At 42.1% G+C, this 15,803-nt stretch overlaps 1 protein-coding gene across 8 annotated transcripts in view; it reads left to right on the forward strand.

The window, feature by feature from the left end:
- Positions 1-451: 451 nt before the first annotated feature.
- Positions 452-15,803, forward strand: part of ADA2 (adenosine deaminase 2) — a 40,054-nt gene continuing 24,702 nt past the window's right edge. For 2 of the 8 annotated variants that reach the window (XM_061638602.1, XM_061638603.1), the window contains exons 1-2: positions 4,600-4,624; positions 13,885-14,207. In XM_061638602.1, the coding sequence (XP_061494586.1) occupies positions 4,617-4,624; positions 13,885-14,207 (331 nt within the window). In that variant the 5' untranslated portion in view covers positions 4,600-4,616. The other 6 variants (XM_061638609.1, XM_061638606.1, XM_061638604.1 and 3 more) reach the window with 6 other exon arrangements.

Consider the following 15,803-nt stretch of genomic DNA (forward strand, 5'->3'; position numbering starts at 1 on the left):
AAGTTTTGTAGTGCTTTGTTTGCTGCACTGGGCTCCTGCTGGGAGGAAGGGCGGGATACAAATAAAATAACTAACTAACTAACTTGATGTTCCAAACCTGCTTGTGTTGAAAAAACTCACAATTCTTCCTAGCTCTGAGCTTTTAAATGGACTTCTCCTCAAGTAAGTTTTACTTACTCACTCAGATGAGAAAGCATTTTTATAACCAAGGTGGCAAGTAAACCTTGAACAAAAGAAAAAGAAAGGAACTGCCTCTCCCCCGTCTAGAACAGCTCTACAACTCCTGACAGCATACAGTCATATAAGACAGAAATTGCTGCAGCAGAAGACATTTACAGGGAAAGAGTGGAAAGGGGCTGATCTTTAGGCAAATAGCTAGAGAAATGCATCCAATGTAAAGGGGAGGCGGGGTTGGAGGTGGGAGCAGGTGGCAAGTTGTTTATCTGCTCAGCTGCTGTGTGTGGCCTGACAGAAACAGACAAAAGCAGCTGGGAGAAAGAAGGAAATCAAGGATCTCCCTCAGAGTTTACCTTAAAGGTTTGTAACCATAGCACAAACAGCACCTAGACAGCAATTCGCTTGGGGCATAGGCCTTGACAGAGCCCCCGGGGTGTGTGCGCAGAAAGTCTCCTCAGGGACTCTGGGAATGTCCTTGGTATGCGTTAAAGATGTATATTACCCTACACCGGGTTTCTGATGTGCCTTAATGGAGCCAGGAGACATTTGCTGATATATATACCCATGCAAATGCCCTGCTGTGTGCCAGCAGGAGCTTTGGCAATGGTCTCTAAGATGAGCATTAGCTGCTGCACATGCTAATATGCAGGCAGCACCCCCTAGGGTGGGGCAGCTGTGGCCCTGCCAGTGTTCATGATAGTAAGGTTTGTGATCTGACAGTCTTTTAAGTGCTTCCTTCTGGTTCAGGCTAGCAGGAGCTTTCTTACTGACCTAAGCTGGGCCAATGGCAGCTTATATGTTGAAGACTAAAACTTTCTGCCTTTTCCAGAGCTAGGAACTGCTGCAGATGTATGTGTGTATTTTATTATCAATCATCAATTTGTGTAGCGCCTTCTGACACAGAAGGGAAAATAATAAGTTGAGGCTTAATTTGCTCAAATGGCTTTAGACAAGGTTAATATAAACGTATCAATATCTGTCAGTTTTTATTCTGTTCGCATTCTGATGTTATTTCAGTGGAAAAGATTTATACCCAACTGCTTTGTGAATAGATTCCGATCCCTTAATTGTTATTGGCTGATGAATGTTTTAGACAGCTACCAGGCATATAGTAGCCACTTACAAGCTTGCCTTATGGAGTTTCCAACAGAATGGATTAAGTGGTTGTATGTGGCCTATGACCACATGGTAAGCCCAGCTCTATCTCCCAAAGCTATTTTGAAATTGGTGGCGGTAATAACAACAGTGTGCTTACCTTATTGTCAGAGGCTCCATCACATTACTGGTGCCACCTGACACATGGTAAGCTGTTAAGCAGCTATTGCATGGATAGCGATAGTTAATCTCTCCCCAAGGACTTTCCCACATCAACCTTCTGTATTCTCTCATAGGGTAGAATCTTGCTGGGGGAGGGGGAATGCCTTGCTCTGGAGCTGGCTCCAACTTTTAAGAGGCCTTGGCAAAGTGCCATCCATGCCTCTCACTACATCAGTGATGTACATACACTCGGTCAGTGGTGTGTGACTACAAGCTGCCATTTAAAATTTTCTGCTGTGCCCCGGACCATCTTACATAATGGCACAGCAAGGAATAGTGGGAAGTTTAAAATGGCCGCTCATACCTGTGCCGCATAGGGGGGAGGAGAAAAGCAAGACATATGTCAGTGCTGGTGGACCCTACCAAGTTGTTGGAGTCCTAGTACCTGCCTGGAGGTGCTGGGTGCTGCCACCGGACCTATTGTTGGTTTGTGCGGGGTGAGATAATACAGTGCTGGAGAGAAGGTATATGGAGTGATATAAAACAAAGCATTTAAAAGAAAAAGAAAAAAAGAAAACTTTCAGGAAATGGCAAAGGCATCGCTGCAGGGAGAGGAGATTATTTTGTAGTATTTGACATTTTGTTCTTTTTAAAGTTCTAGATGAGCAGTTCCATGCTTGAGTGGTACAGCAGAAGCACCAGGCTTTGTGTGTGTGTGTGTGTGTGTGTGTGTGTGTGTTTCTCAAGACAGATACTTTAAAATGGTACATAATATGCAGAGCGTGGGGGAAGAGTTCTGCCCTTCATACCTGGTAATATCCCAGGCGCTCACATAATCAGTCCACACAGCATTCACATGGCTAATGCAAGTGCAAGTTAAGGGTGAGGGGACTGTATTTTTTCAGGAATAAAATATTGTAGGAGATGTAGTTTTCTGCCACAAAAGCACTATCTTAATGGAGTATATGATGATCCTTGTAACAATTTGCAGCATTTTTCTTTGTGTGCAGTAATAATAAGCCAGTTGTCTAGAAGGGCTCTAACTTTAAGCAATTCACCACCAGCCTTACCCAGAAACAGATCCACTGCCAGGGACCCTTTCTGGTTTGGGTATGCAGTAACCTCACTAAGAAAGGTCACTCAGTAAAACAATGATGGGGCTCAGGGCAGCAGAACACATGGTGGCTATAATGTGCTTGCAAGCCAGATGTGATCATCTAAGTAGATCTGTAGTGTGTGATCTGCAGCTGTCCTCTAGTAATTAATTGAGCCGCCAACAAGGACAGGCAGGCCTGGTAGACATCAAGCCATCTCATTTGAGGCAAACAAGGGCCTGCAGTTCTGGAATTTTAAACCTGCATCTTTAAATTTCATCAGCCTGGCCTCTGCAAACCACTAGCTTAGCATGATGAAAAACAAACCAGATTTTGTTCTTAAGAAAACTAGCATCCAGTTTGTGTCTTCATGTTACATTTTCAAGACTTCCAATGCAACTGTGAAAAACATAGACTGCAAGTAAAGGAATATCTTTGGTGCCAACGTCCTTTAACACTACAATTGTTGGTATGCATAATTCTGGGTGAGTGGGGAAATTACTTGTTTTATTTAAGAACCTAAAATAACTTGCTAGGTACAGTATCATCAAACTAGGGACACAGGAAGCTGCTTTATACTGAATCGTTAGCCCTGTATTGTGCACAGAAGCTTTCCAGTGTTTCACTGGAGAGATATAGCTGGGATTGAACCTGGAATCTTCTGCATGGAAAGTATGTGCTCTGTTACAGTTTCATTCCTAAATCACTGTTTGCCTTTGCAGCTATACCACTGAGCTTCTTTTATTAATAGAGTACACACTTTGCACATTTCAGATCCTCAGTCTCTGTTCAAAAAATCACAAGTAGCAGAGGGTTGCACTTAAAAGTTTTTTTGGGAACAGCCTGCACTTAAGTTCTTGGAAGCAGCACTGTCAGGCAGAGTAAACAATTGAGCAAGGTCCAAATTGCTTGAATACATTCAATGTTAAATTGCAAAAAAAAAACCCAGTTTTTTTTAAAAAAAGAGTACTAGATGTACTTTTTGAAATGATTGACCAGAACTGCAGCACTCTTATGAGCATGGAACAACAGGTATCACAAAGGTACTTCCTTCTTCCACCCACCTGTTTTAAAGGTCCCTGCTCATACATGAAGTTCACTCAGTGGCCTAGGGCAAATCACAATAGCCCTTTTCAGGCATTCAGTGGATTAATTAACCAATATATTTGTGTATGTTCTTTTACTATAAAATTTGAACACTGCCTTTCAAAAGTACTTTCCCCAAGGTGGCTCAAAATTATCAATAGAATTAAGTTCATTAAAAGTACAATAACATTAATTTTACATAACAAAAAAAAACATAAAGCTAATTATGGAGAGAGCAAAACCATGAAAAGGTCTGGTACAATCCTTCTCATTTTCCTGGGCATCTAAAAGATAGGAAAGTAGATGCCAGGTGAACCTCACTGTATAGAGCATTCCAACTGGATGCCGCCACAGAGAAGATACTCTCTTACAGCATCATCTGTGTTTCAAAAGTGTTTGTTAATGAAGAGTTTACAGTTATACAAAACTGGGGTCTTTATTTATACAAAATGAACATGCTTTCTCCTGTTTTAACTCCTTGCTCCTGTGTTTTGCTGCGTCACTTCCTGACTGAGGGTGTGTTCCCTAGATCTGTGTCTTTCCTGTGTCACTGGCTTTCTCCTCCTGTCTGATTTCCTGACTCACTTAGTTCCACATGTTGTTACAACATGCCCCTCTTCAGAAAACAAGGGACACTCAGAGGATAGCATCTCAGCAGCAACCTCTACTCCTGACCTGCATGGGTTCAATAGAACTTTTGGCAAAAGTTCCCAAATATGTAGATGTACATAAGGGGGTTTGCTTCAGATATTCAAATGAGGTACAGCTCCTCACTTGCCATGCATGTTAAGTATTCCTAGTTTTATGCCTTCACAGGACTTACCTCTTAGCCTGAACTGCCTCAGCATCCTGTTGTGAGGGAAAAAATGAGATGACCCAATGAACAAGCTCCTGGAGGAATGGTGGAATACAGATGTCATGTGATAAATAATGCTGGGTCCAGCCACAAGAGACAGATATGAAAACAAAGGTCCCTTCCCCCTTGAAGACAATCTAACACACATGCAAAAGTATATAATTATACATTAAAACAGTGGTTCCCAGCCTTTATGAGCACAGAACCCCCTTTATAAGCTGAAAATTTTTTGTGACCCCCTCCCCTCCCAGGGAGGCAGGCTGGCTGAAAGCAGCCTTTCTTTGCAGGCTTCCTTCTTTTTGCTTCACAAGAAGCCCTCTTCTCTCATTCTAAGGGCGTTGCCAGAAACGGCAGTGCAAGGAGACAGGAATCAGTGATAGTAATCCCCTCTTCTTCCTGGTAGCTCCACCCTCAGCCTCCTTTGGCATCTGCCTTGTATTTTATAGGCAGATGCCTGCCCTTAGTGCGCCTGAAAGATGCTCTGGCGCTTCAGCAAAAGGTCTCCCCTCTCATTTGGAGCAAGGGGGAGGTGTCATCTGCAGCAGCAGTGGAAAGCAGACATTTCTTTACTGTTCACGGCCCCCTCTGGATTACTTCGTGGTCCTGGCCCCCAGGTTGGGAACCACTGCATTAAAACATTGGAACTTGTCTAAAAAACTTTTTAAAACATCTCAGTGAATAACTGTAGAACAACAAGTTGAACCTTACACCTTTAACTCAAACTCACAACTGTAAAAGAAAACCTTTGTGAGCATAAACCAAGCATATTAACATGTTTTAAAAAATGTACTCAAACCACTTATATCAAGAACAACAAATATACTTTCACAGAAAACAAAAAAGGCAGGGAAGAAGAACAAATAAAAAGATATACTTATTCTTTTTGTTTAAAAGCAGTGTAGAAAAATACTATTGATGCTTCTTCCTTAACAAAATGCAGCTAATAGACTAAATGGTCTGCTCTGCCTTTACAGACTCTTAAGTATCTACAGGTATGTATGGACAAAACCATTACGCCCCTAGTGGTTTTTGTTTGTTTGGCAAAACGCCTCTGGTTACTCACAAGTAACATGCATATATGCGTACATTACATTTCAGGGATTTTTTTGCTAAATGCCTCCAATTACTGGTGTGTGTGTGTGTGCCTGTGTGCGTGCATGTGCACACAAATGCAACAAACATGGGATGGTGTTAAATGCTAGTCTGCCCTACTCAGAGTTGACCCATTGAAGTTAATGAGCATGACTAACTTAGGTTCATTAATTTCAGTGGGTCTACTCTGAGTAGGACTTAGCTGAATACAACCCATTCCTCATTAGGAAAAAAATGTGCAAAACCTACATTTTCATATAATCCATATGTTAATTGATGGTGTGTACACACTATACATTTAAAATGCATTACTTCCCCCAAAGAATCCTGGGAACTGTTGTTTATCAGGGTACTAGGAATTTTAGGTCTGTGGGGGGAACTATAGTTCCCAGGATTCTTTGGGGGAAAGCTATGTGATTTAAATGTATGGTGTGTATGCAGCCCTTAATTTCTGGTCTCAAACTATTTATAATCTGAAACAGTGGTCCCCAGCCTCAGGGCCGTGACCCCCATGGGCAGAGCTTGGAGAAGTTACTTTTTTAAACTACAACTCCCATCAGCCCCAGCTAGCATGGCCACTGGATTGGGCTGATGGGAGTTGTAGTTCAAAAAAGTAACTTTTCCCAGCTCTGCCCATGGGGGCCACAAAGTAATCCAGAGGGGGCTGCTTATTAATTTTTAAAAAAAGTCTTTACTACCTGGATGCTGAATGCTCCCCACTGCTGCTGCAGATAACACTTCCTCCTTGCTCCAAACAAGAGGGGAGGACTTTGCTGAAGCCCCAGAGCGTCTTTCAGGCATGCCAAGGGCATGCATCTGCTTATACCACATGTGGCAGATGCCAAAGAAGGCTGAGGGAAGTGCTACCAGGAAGAAGAGGGGATTACTATCCCAACTCCCATCTCCTCGCACTGCCACTGCTAACGACACCCTTACTCAGAATGAGAGGAGAGGACTTTTTGTGAAGCAAAAAGGAGCAAGGCTGCAAAGAAAGGCTGCTTTCCTCTTTCCCTCCTGACAGCCAGCCTGCCTGCCTTTCTTGACTCCTGCTTTGCTGCCACCTCCTTAAAAAAATTCTTATTTGCAAGGCCACCCAGATCTCGGCAGCTGAAATGTATTTATTTATTTAATTATTATTGCATTTATATCCCACCTTTCCTCCAAGTTGCTCAAGGTGGTTCACATGGTTTTCCCCCTTTCCATTTTATCATTCCACCAACTCTGTGAGATAGGTCAGGCTGAGAGACTGTGTCTGGCCCAAGGTCACCCAGTCGGTTTCATGGCTGGGTGGGGATTTGAACCTGGATCTTGGCCCAGCACTGTAACTCTCTAGTGTTGGGAGACAGGACTGTACATCTTCAGACTGTCGGTGGGGAGGGGGATCCCAATTTGATTGGACCTTTGCATTAAGAAAATACAGCAACACCTCCCTGTCTGCAGGGAGCTTTTTATGAAAAGGGATGTTTGGAGATGTGATTTTGCCATGCACCATTTTTTCAATTAACAGACTAAAATTACAATTAGCTTGGGGCAGCTCACAAAAATGTTTGAGCTTACAAAGGAGGTCCTGTACTCATTGGGAGCCACTGATCTATAACATTTCTAAGAAAAATATTTACATCAATTTTTAATAATTTTTAATCTACCCCAAAATAACAGTATTGATGGGGTATGGTTGTATTAAATATTGTACAGCAATTTACCAAGGGTGCTCTTAATCTCTTTATTGCTGATGTTGCTGAAATGTTTGCTTGTATGTTGTTTTTAAAAGTATTGAGTTTGGCCCACATACAGTGTATGACAAGCACATTCAATCACATCACATATATGCTACTGCATGAAATATATTGCATGCTTTTTTAATGTTGATTCAATTATAACAAAAAAAATTGCCTGCTTATAAAAAAATACCATGACCACATGGATGGTGTTCTGTAGGCTTAGAAGCCCCTTGGAGACAAGACTGAGTCACCCCAAGCCTGAGTTCTGGTGTTGGTGTGCACCAGGCACTCCTTACAATGTTTGTTTGTTTAATGCTACAACTGGTTTACCTTCGATATTCTCCATCAAATACCAGCGTTTTCAAATCCTATGCTGAAGCCTGTGACACTTATCAAAGGTGAAGCTGAAAACATTTATTTTGTCATTTCCCCCCCTTGATACTAACATTAGTTTTCCATTTTACAGATTGAATTAAAGGTGCATGGTTTATTTTGGTTGTTCAAAAGTGAATTTAATATATTTTTTTAATTAGACATTATTTTTTGTGTATAATTGTATGATTTTGTGTGTGTTTAGATCACCCCTGAAGAAAGAACATACCTCCCCAAATGTGCTGGGCATTTACAATAACCACAATAAACATTTTTGGGACACTTAAAAAGAAAAACAAAATACAGATACTCATAACTTTGGTGATCATCTAATGGTAGCACATGTTTCTAATAAACTCTAGAAAAGAGTTTACCTGCTTAAAATGCATTGGGATTTGGTACCATTGGGTGAACTAATGGACATTAACTACTTTAATATCTGTTGAATAACATTCTGCAAGGCTATGTCCTTAGTCAACAGCTAGGTTTCTTGGAGACCCACTTTTGAGAATGGAGTTGGGAGCTGAGGTGGAGAGCCAGGACCCCAAGTCCCTCCTGACTCCTAAATGTCTCTGTTGTCACAGTCCTCTCACCATAGGTGCCACACCTTTTACATCCCTTTTTTTCCTTGATGGAAACTGGAGAGCCACATTTAGCCCAGTGAGCTTTAGTTGCTAATCCCTACACTGAACCTAACTCCTCAGAGTGGTCATGAGATCCCTGCAGGGACTCTAGGAGTGCTCTACAATTGCTGGAAGATGAGCAGGAAGCAATTGTTGGGTGAGACTAATTTCTTCTATGCTCCCTCTTAATCTGTGGGCCTTTTTTCACTACAAAATTATATTGGTTTTATTCCGGTTTTACAGTCATGCCTTCCACCAGGAGATAATGGGAAGTGTAGTTTGATGAAGGTGCTGACAATTCTGTCCTCTGGAATGTTGGGCTCCTCCACAGAACTACAACACCTATAATTCCTGGGAACAGGGAATGACTGTTAAACTAGTTTAAGTCTATAACGCAGGGTTGGGGGCAGCCTGTGGCTCTCCTGTTGTTGTCGGATTCCAACTTTGTTGGCCAGGCTGGCTGGGGCTGATGGGAACTGGAATCTGACAACATCTGGAGGTCTGCAGGTTCCCCACCCTAAGCCTAGAAAGGCTACCTCTTACTTTTGTTGTTGTTGCCAGGAGTGGGGAACATGTGGCCCTCCAGATGTTGGATTCCAACTCCCATTAGTCGTAGCCAATGGCCAGGGATGATTGGACTGATAGTCTAGCAACATATGGTAGACCAAGGTACCCTATCCTTGTATGCTAATTTGCCTAGCTGAAATGTGTTGTACATCACTTCTGCGGATTTACTCTCACCTATCTTCTTCCACTTTGAACTCGAGATGAAATGCTAGTAAATTACTAGTTTGGAATCCTCTAGACGTTTTGGCTTTCACTACTGTTTATAAGAACATGCACTTCTCTTGATGTCAAACTGGTAACCAGGAAATGGCAGGTAGGACACAATGTGAAAGCCAGCAGTGTATGGAGAATTCCAAACTGATTGTTGACTTTGATTGAAATGCAAGGCAGGGGGATTGGAAAGGGGGACTATTAACTCAGCCTCCTCCAGGCCTGGCTGCTCTAGGGCAAGCCCATCGTGTGAAAGAAGCCTTTGTGTGAAGCCCCCTTGGCCCTCTTGTGTTGCATGTCAGCAGGTAGCAATTGTTAAGATCCGCTGAGCGGGGTCAGAGTGGAAGGAGGCAAAAATAGCTTCTGTTGTCATATAGAACAGGGATCTTCAGAGGTCTTGTCTATGGCAACAATGCTGCAACCCTGGCCAGCCTAGCCTTGGCAACTTCAAAAGGAACTTTTGCTCATTGTTAGCTTCCACTGGGTGGGTAAGATTCCTGTGTCAGCAGCAGAGAAGCTTAGAAAAATAAAGCACCACTTAGAATAAGAAAGGGAAATGGGGCTTATCTGGACCTCCTGACAGTTGTCCTCAAGAAGGAATGATATACCTAAAGTGCTCATTGTCAACCTGTTCAGCACAAATAAGTCCCTGGAAATGCATTGTTGAGTTGGAGGGGAGGATTACAGGTTTTGTGTACATGCTGATGAAGGGAATTCCATAAATGGGGACAGGCGACAGAAAGTATATTGCTAGGAGCACCTAATAGAACTTAATAGAAGGATTATGAACTACAGGAATCTTGAGAATTTTATTTTGTTATTCGTACCTAACCACAACCCATTAGAGTATTTGCTGTAGCGGTTTAAGAATCCTACATTGCTGCCTGGTTTGTTTAGCCTCTAACCACAATCATATCTTGGTATTGTTTATTCTTCCAGGACATTCTCTAGGAACATAAAACAAATCTGCTTAAAACAGGCAGACTATGATGATGATTAAGAAACCAGGATAGAATATAATGTTCATGTCAGGGCGCTGGTGTACCATGAACAGAGGACCTACTCACCTCAGGATTCAGGAATGCATATGGGGAATCATAAGTTTGCAAACAACCCTGCATCAGAATCATTCTGCAACTTCTGAAAGTTTAAGTACAGGGGGACCTTTACTTAATGACTTGTTCTAACAAACTTCAAATGGTGTAAAGTGAGAGCCCATGGCCTATACTTAAATAAATAAATAAATAAATAATCCATATGCATTCTTAAGTGGCACAGCTTGGTGAGAGGATTGTACCACATGCTTCTCCCCACCATCACCAAGAATGTTTGAATCAGCTCTCATTGGCTGTTAGCTTTATGGAAACGATTGGGAAAGCAGCCATAAACAAGTAGGGTTGCCAGGCTCAGGGCCTAAGAATGATTCTGTATCTTTAAGAGAAGAGAAAATTCAGCCAAGTGCAGTTTTTCTTGCAACAGTGTAATGGGGGGGGAGGTGAAATTCTCCCTTCCCCCTGCACAACTTTTAAAGATACAGAAGACCTCTTGGTTGCCAGGCCCAAACTCCAAGAGGTCTTCTGTATCTTTAAAAGTTGTGCGGGGGGGAGAATTTCACCTTGTGGTTTTTTCCATTACTGTGTTGCAAGAAAACCTGCACTTGGCTGAATTTCTCTTCTCCTAAAGATACAGCATCAGTCCCAGATGCTGAGCCTGGCAACCCTACCTATAGCCTATATAGAATAGCTCCTGTACATGACAGTTGAGGGAGGCTCCTGATGAAGCTGGTCTTAAGAACATAAGAACAGCCTGCTGGATCAGGCCAATAGCTCATCTTTTTCAGCATCTTGTTCTCACAGTGGCCAACCAGATGCCCATGGGAAGCCTGCAGGATTGGAGTGCAAGAGCACTCTCCTGCAGTTTCCAGCTACTAGTATTCAGAAGCATTCTGCCTCCGACTGGAAAGGCAAAGCATAGCCATCATGGATAGCAGTCACTGATAGCTTTATCCTCCATGAATTTGTCTAATTCCCTTGTAAAGCTGCCCAAGTTGGTGACCATCATTACCTCTTGTGGGCGCGAATTCCATAGTTTAACTATGCACTGTGTGAAGAAGTACTTTCTTTTGTCTGTTGTGAATCTTCCAATATCCAGCTTCATTGGATGTCTGCAAGTTCTAGCGTTATGAAAGAGGGATAACTTTTCTCTATCCACTTTCTCCATGCCATGCATAATTTTATACACTTCTATCATGTCACCTCTTATTCACGTTTTATCTAAACTAAAAAGCCCCAAATGCTGCAACCTTTCATTATAGGAAAGTCACTCCATCCCCTTGCTCATTTTTGGTTGCCCTTTTCTGAACCTTCTCCAGCTCTACAATAACCTTTTGAGGTGGACTGAAACTGTACACAGTATTCCAAATGTGCCCATGCCATAGATTTATATAATGGCATTACGATATCAGCAGTTTTATTTTCAATACCTTTCCTAATGATCCCTAGCATGGGATTTACCTCTTTCACAGTTGCTCCATGCGGGTCTTTCTGCAGAGCAGATATACCGGTCCGGCAATTCTATCCCTCTCCTATAGGAACATACAGTTTCCCTCCCTCTCCCTGGCTAGCACACCTATTGCAACTGTTTGTGCAGTTTGGACTGTGGTTGTGTAGGTATAATAATGGGTACCTATTGGCTAGTTGGTGATGAATGACATGAATCTGGCCTCTGCTTGCATCATGTTTATTTTTTATACCAATCTAGTACAAAGTCCTTGCAAAATAATCCAGCATAAGTAGAAACTTACTATTTTATTAACTTTTTACATTTATTTCCTGCTATTACTCCCTTTAGTTCTTAGGAGGCAGTGAGGGTGCACCCATATCTCCCTTTTTAAAATAGAAAAGTGTCAGGGAGACTATACTGCAACTACAGCAAGGCTTCCCCTGGGCTGGACTGGGGCTGAAGTGCCAATAGCGCTAAGAATAACATGGGGAGGCTGTAATTTGTAAAAGGCCATACAGCCTAATTTTGTGCATGTTTATTTACAAGTAAGTCTCACTGCAGTTAATGGGACTCACTCCTACATAGGTGTGTATGGACACTCAAAATAATAATAATAATAATTCCACTTTGTCCTAACTCTTCCTCCCTCACTTGAGCAGTGTTGTTTATCTTAAATATCAGGACAATCAGCTATTTACAGTGGAACTCTTAAAACGGGAATTAGAATTGGTTGTATTCAGTTTGTTCCTTATTAGGAGAAAAGTTTTTGTATCACCAGCCAAACTTGCCTTTGTATTTCCTGACTGGGCGCTGACATTTTGAGTGCTCGATACAAGGAAGGAAAGGCCAACAGTAAGTGAATCGCTGCACTGTCTCTGCACGAGGCTTTCTTGGTCTTGCAACCAGAATGAGTTTTCTATATATGCAGTGTGCTCTTGAGTGCGTCTGTTTTCCCAAGGCTCTTTGCCACTGGATCAGGTTGCTGCTAGCTAGAATGTGGGATGGCAGAGAGGGTAATAGCAAGTTATTGGAATAGAAGCAGCTATAGGAAAGATTAGGAGGGAGCTCAAATACTGAAGTACGTATAAGGACACTACAGAAGACTGAGGGGTTGCACTTAACTCCCTAGTTCTCTCAGGTGTGTGGTTTACACAGCTGCTGCTCTACACCAGCTGGTTCAGAACACAACACTGCAGGCCTTTCAGAAAGATTTTGAAGACTCAACTTTTAAAATCGGCTTTCTGTTGAAGGTGTGTTAAAAAAAAACTGGCCTGTTGATTTTGATTATATTTTAGTAGTGTTGAGTGGCCTGCCTGTTTTATTAGACGCTGGTTTTCCAGTATTTCATTTTTGTATTTATTACGGTTTAATTTTTATTGTATTTCTCTGTTTTCTTGGCAACAACACTATAAGCTGTAAGTGTAAACACCCTTACTAGGGATTAAAACACATTGAACTCAGTGGAACAGTTGCTTAGATGACATTAAGGATGCTTTGCCATGAGTGTTAAGATTTATTTATCTCATTTTGTAACTTATTTAGAATATGTATATATCCACTTTTGCCCAAAACACCTCAATGTGGTATATGCTGTATAAGGATGGCTTTTAATTGTGCAGGGCAATACTTTGCATGCTTACTTAGAAGTAAGCCTCACTGAGCTGAATAAAGCTTACTCCCAAGAAATGTGCAAAGCATACAGAGAAGATACAAAAGGAATGGAAGGGAAAGAGGAAGATAAGCATATTCAGGGTACTAGCTCTTTCATGCTGTTACAGAATGACCAGGTGGACTAGTCATTGCATAAAAGTTTTGGGAGGGAAGGGAAGGAGCCTCTGGTCTCACCTTTCCATCAGATGCAGCTGGTGGAGGGATTGCTGAGAGGCCATTCTTGCAGGGGAGCGCCAGCTGAGCAGATAGAGATGCTATATCTGAAAAATTGTACTTATAATTTTACCTGGACCAGTACTTCGGACTCTCTAGCATATGTTGGATGACAGTAGATGCATGGCATAATACTTTGTAGGATATTGTTGTATAGGATAATTTTCTGGTGTGAAAATACGTAAATTCAACCCTAGCACATGATCTCAGCTCAGCCCCTGTAAGGGGTTAATGGGTGAAATATGGTTTTGGATTGGTTGATCTCTTGCAAAAACTCTCAAAGAAGAAGATATCCTTTCCCACCCTGGTGTTTACCTTGAATTAGTAATCTTTAGATGGAGAGTATATTTTTGAAATGGGTTCTGTTGAACTTCATCAACCAATTCCTGCATTGAAGATAATGAAATTATTTTATCATTTGCTTTTGTGCCTGTGTTTTCTAGGTGTGTCCCTCAAGTGATGCCTCAGGTTGCTAAGAGATGGCAGGTGATCATCATTTTCGGTTGGGTTTCTCTCTGTGCAGCCATGCCCTTATTGAGTGAGCGAGACTTACTAATTGATAAGGAGAATGCCCGTCGTACAGGTGGAAATCTTGTGCTAGGAAAATATGAAGAAGCTGCCAATGAGAAGCTCATGCGCCTCAAAGAGGAGGAAGTAGCTAAAGCTAAGGAGACGGGGCTCTTTCCACCCAGCATGCATTTCTTCAAGGCCAAATCCCTCATTGATCACAGTGATGTGTTCAGCATCTTAAAAAAGATGCCCAAAGGTAGTGATTCTAGCTTCTATTCATGTGGTATATCTGTGGAGTTTGTGTTAAGTGGACTTTTATAGAAGCTGATGTGATTATACTGGAAGACACTTAACAGGGATCAGTAACCTGCAGCCCGCAGGCCTAATCAGGCCTTGCAGGCCTCGGAAGTTGGCCCATGAGGCCATTTTGGGCAAACCACACCCACCAGTCAGTCACCTGATATAATATGATGTCAGGCATGGAGATAAGCTTGCATTTTAAAAGGCAAAGGCTTATCTTTGTTCTGCTAAGATCTAAGTCTCTGCTTGCTGGCTTTTGCCATCAAAGTGCAAGCAGATGCCATAAGACATCAGGTAATTGACAGGTAGGTGGCCCTGCCCACCTATCAAAAATGGCCTGCAGAATGTGGGTCAGTTCTGGATTGGGTCCTTAGGTTGAAAAAGGTGCCCCATTCCTACTGTACAAAACACTTGGTAAAGAAGATACTGAATTGGCTAGGCCAGCTAGGTGTGCATAATGGGTTGGATCTAGCTACATTCTACCCATTGAAATTAATGGATCCAGGTTAGTCATGGCTACTAATTTCAATGAGTCTATTCTGAGTAGAACTAGCACTGCATGCCATCGTATATATGTATTGTACCTGCTGTCTTTTGGTTGTATGGGTAGTATTCAATGGTAGTTCTACTCAGTGTAGACCCAGTGCGAAGTTTATGGATATGATTAACTTAGGTTCATTAATTTTAATGAGCCTAATCTGAGTAGGACTCAGTTGACTATAACCCTATATCTCTTCCTTTCAAAAGAAAAAGCACAGTCAACATTAGTCATACAAACTGCCAGGATCAGCAACTTTTTAACAAAATGGTTTCCACCCACTGCCTCTTCTCCCTTTTGTGTTTGGGCAGATTCACTCAACACTCGGAATCCAGAAAAGATTCTTAGAGCTTTAAGCCCAAATCCAAACCCAAGGTGTTTTTTTATATTGCCCAAAGAAAACAACCTCCACTGAGCCAGACAAATATTACCCGCTACCAGCTGTGTTACAAGACTTTGTAAGTTGGGTATTGGAAAATATGTAAATAATGGGTTTCAATTTCTCTTATATTGGGTTTGGAGCTTTATGCTGCTTAAAATCTTTTATGTACATTGGGTGCATAGTCTGCAAATGCTGGGTAGAAACAAAGCTGCTTTCTTGCCATAGACTAACTTCCATACGCAGTGCCACAGCACTTTGGTCAAATTGTTGCTATGCAATATTGGAGTAACTTTTCATGGTTCCAGGCAAAAATCTTTCCCAGCCCTACCTGGAGTTGCTGGGGATTGTGCCTAGGATGCTGGGAATTGAACCTTCTTCACTCAAACTATGTGCTCTACCATGGAACTACAGCCTTTTCCAGTGGCCTGCTAGTCCATTTGGAGCACATATCTGTCTGTGTACCAGGAGAATGTTCCCAAGGGCAACCAGCCAATTTCTATTCAAGCATCAGTGTGGTCTGTCTGAGCTTTTGCCAAGACACATCAGCTTTGCTCAGTGTTGGTATTGCCTGTGAGGCTGGACTGGGGGAAAAATTGCTGGTCATTTTTGACTGCTTGAAAACTTTTCCCAGC

Source organism: Rhineura floridana, chromosome 8 (genome assembly GCF_030035675.1).
Source record: "Rhineura floridana isolate rRhiFlo1 chromosome 8, rRhiFlo1.hap2, whole genome shotgun sequence".
Lineage (NCBI taxonomy): Eukaryota > Metazoa > Chordata > Lepidosauria > Squamata > Rhineuridae > Rhineura > Rhineura floridana.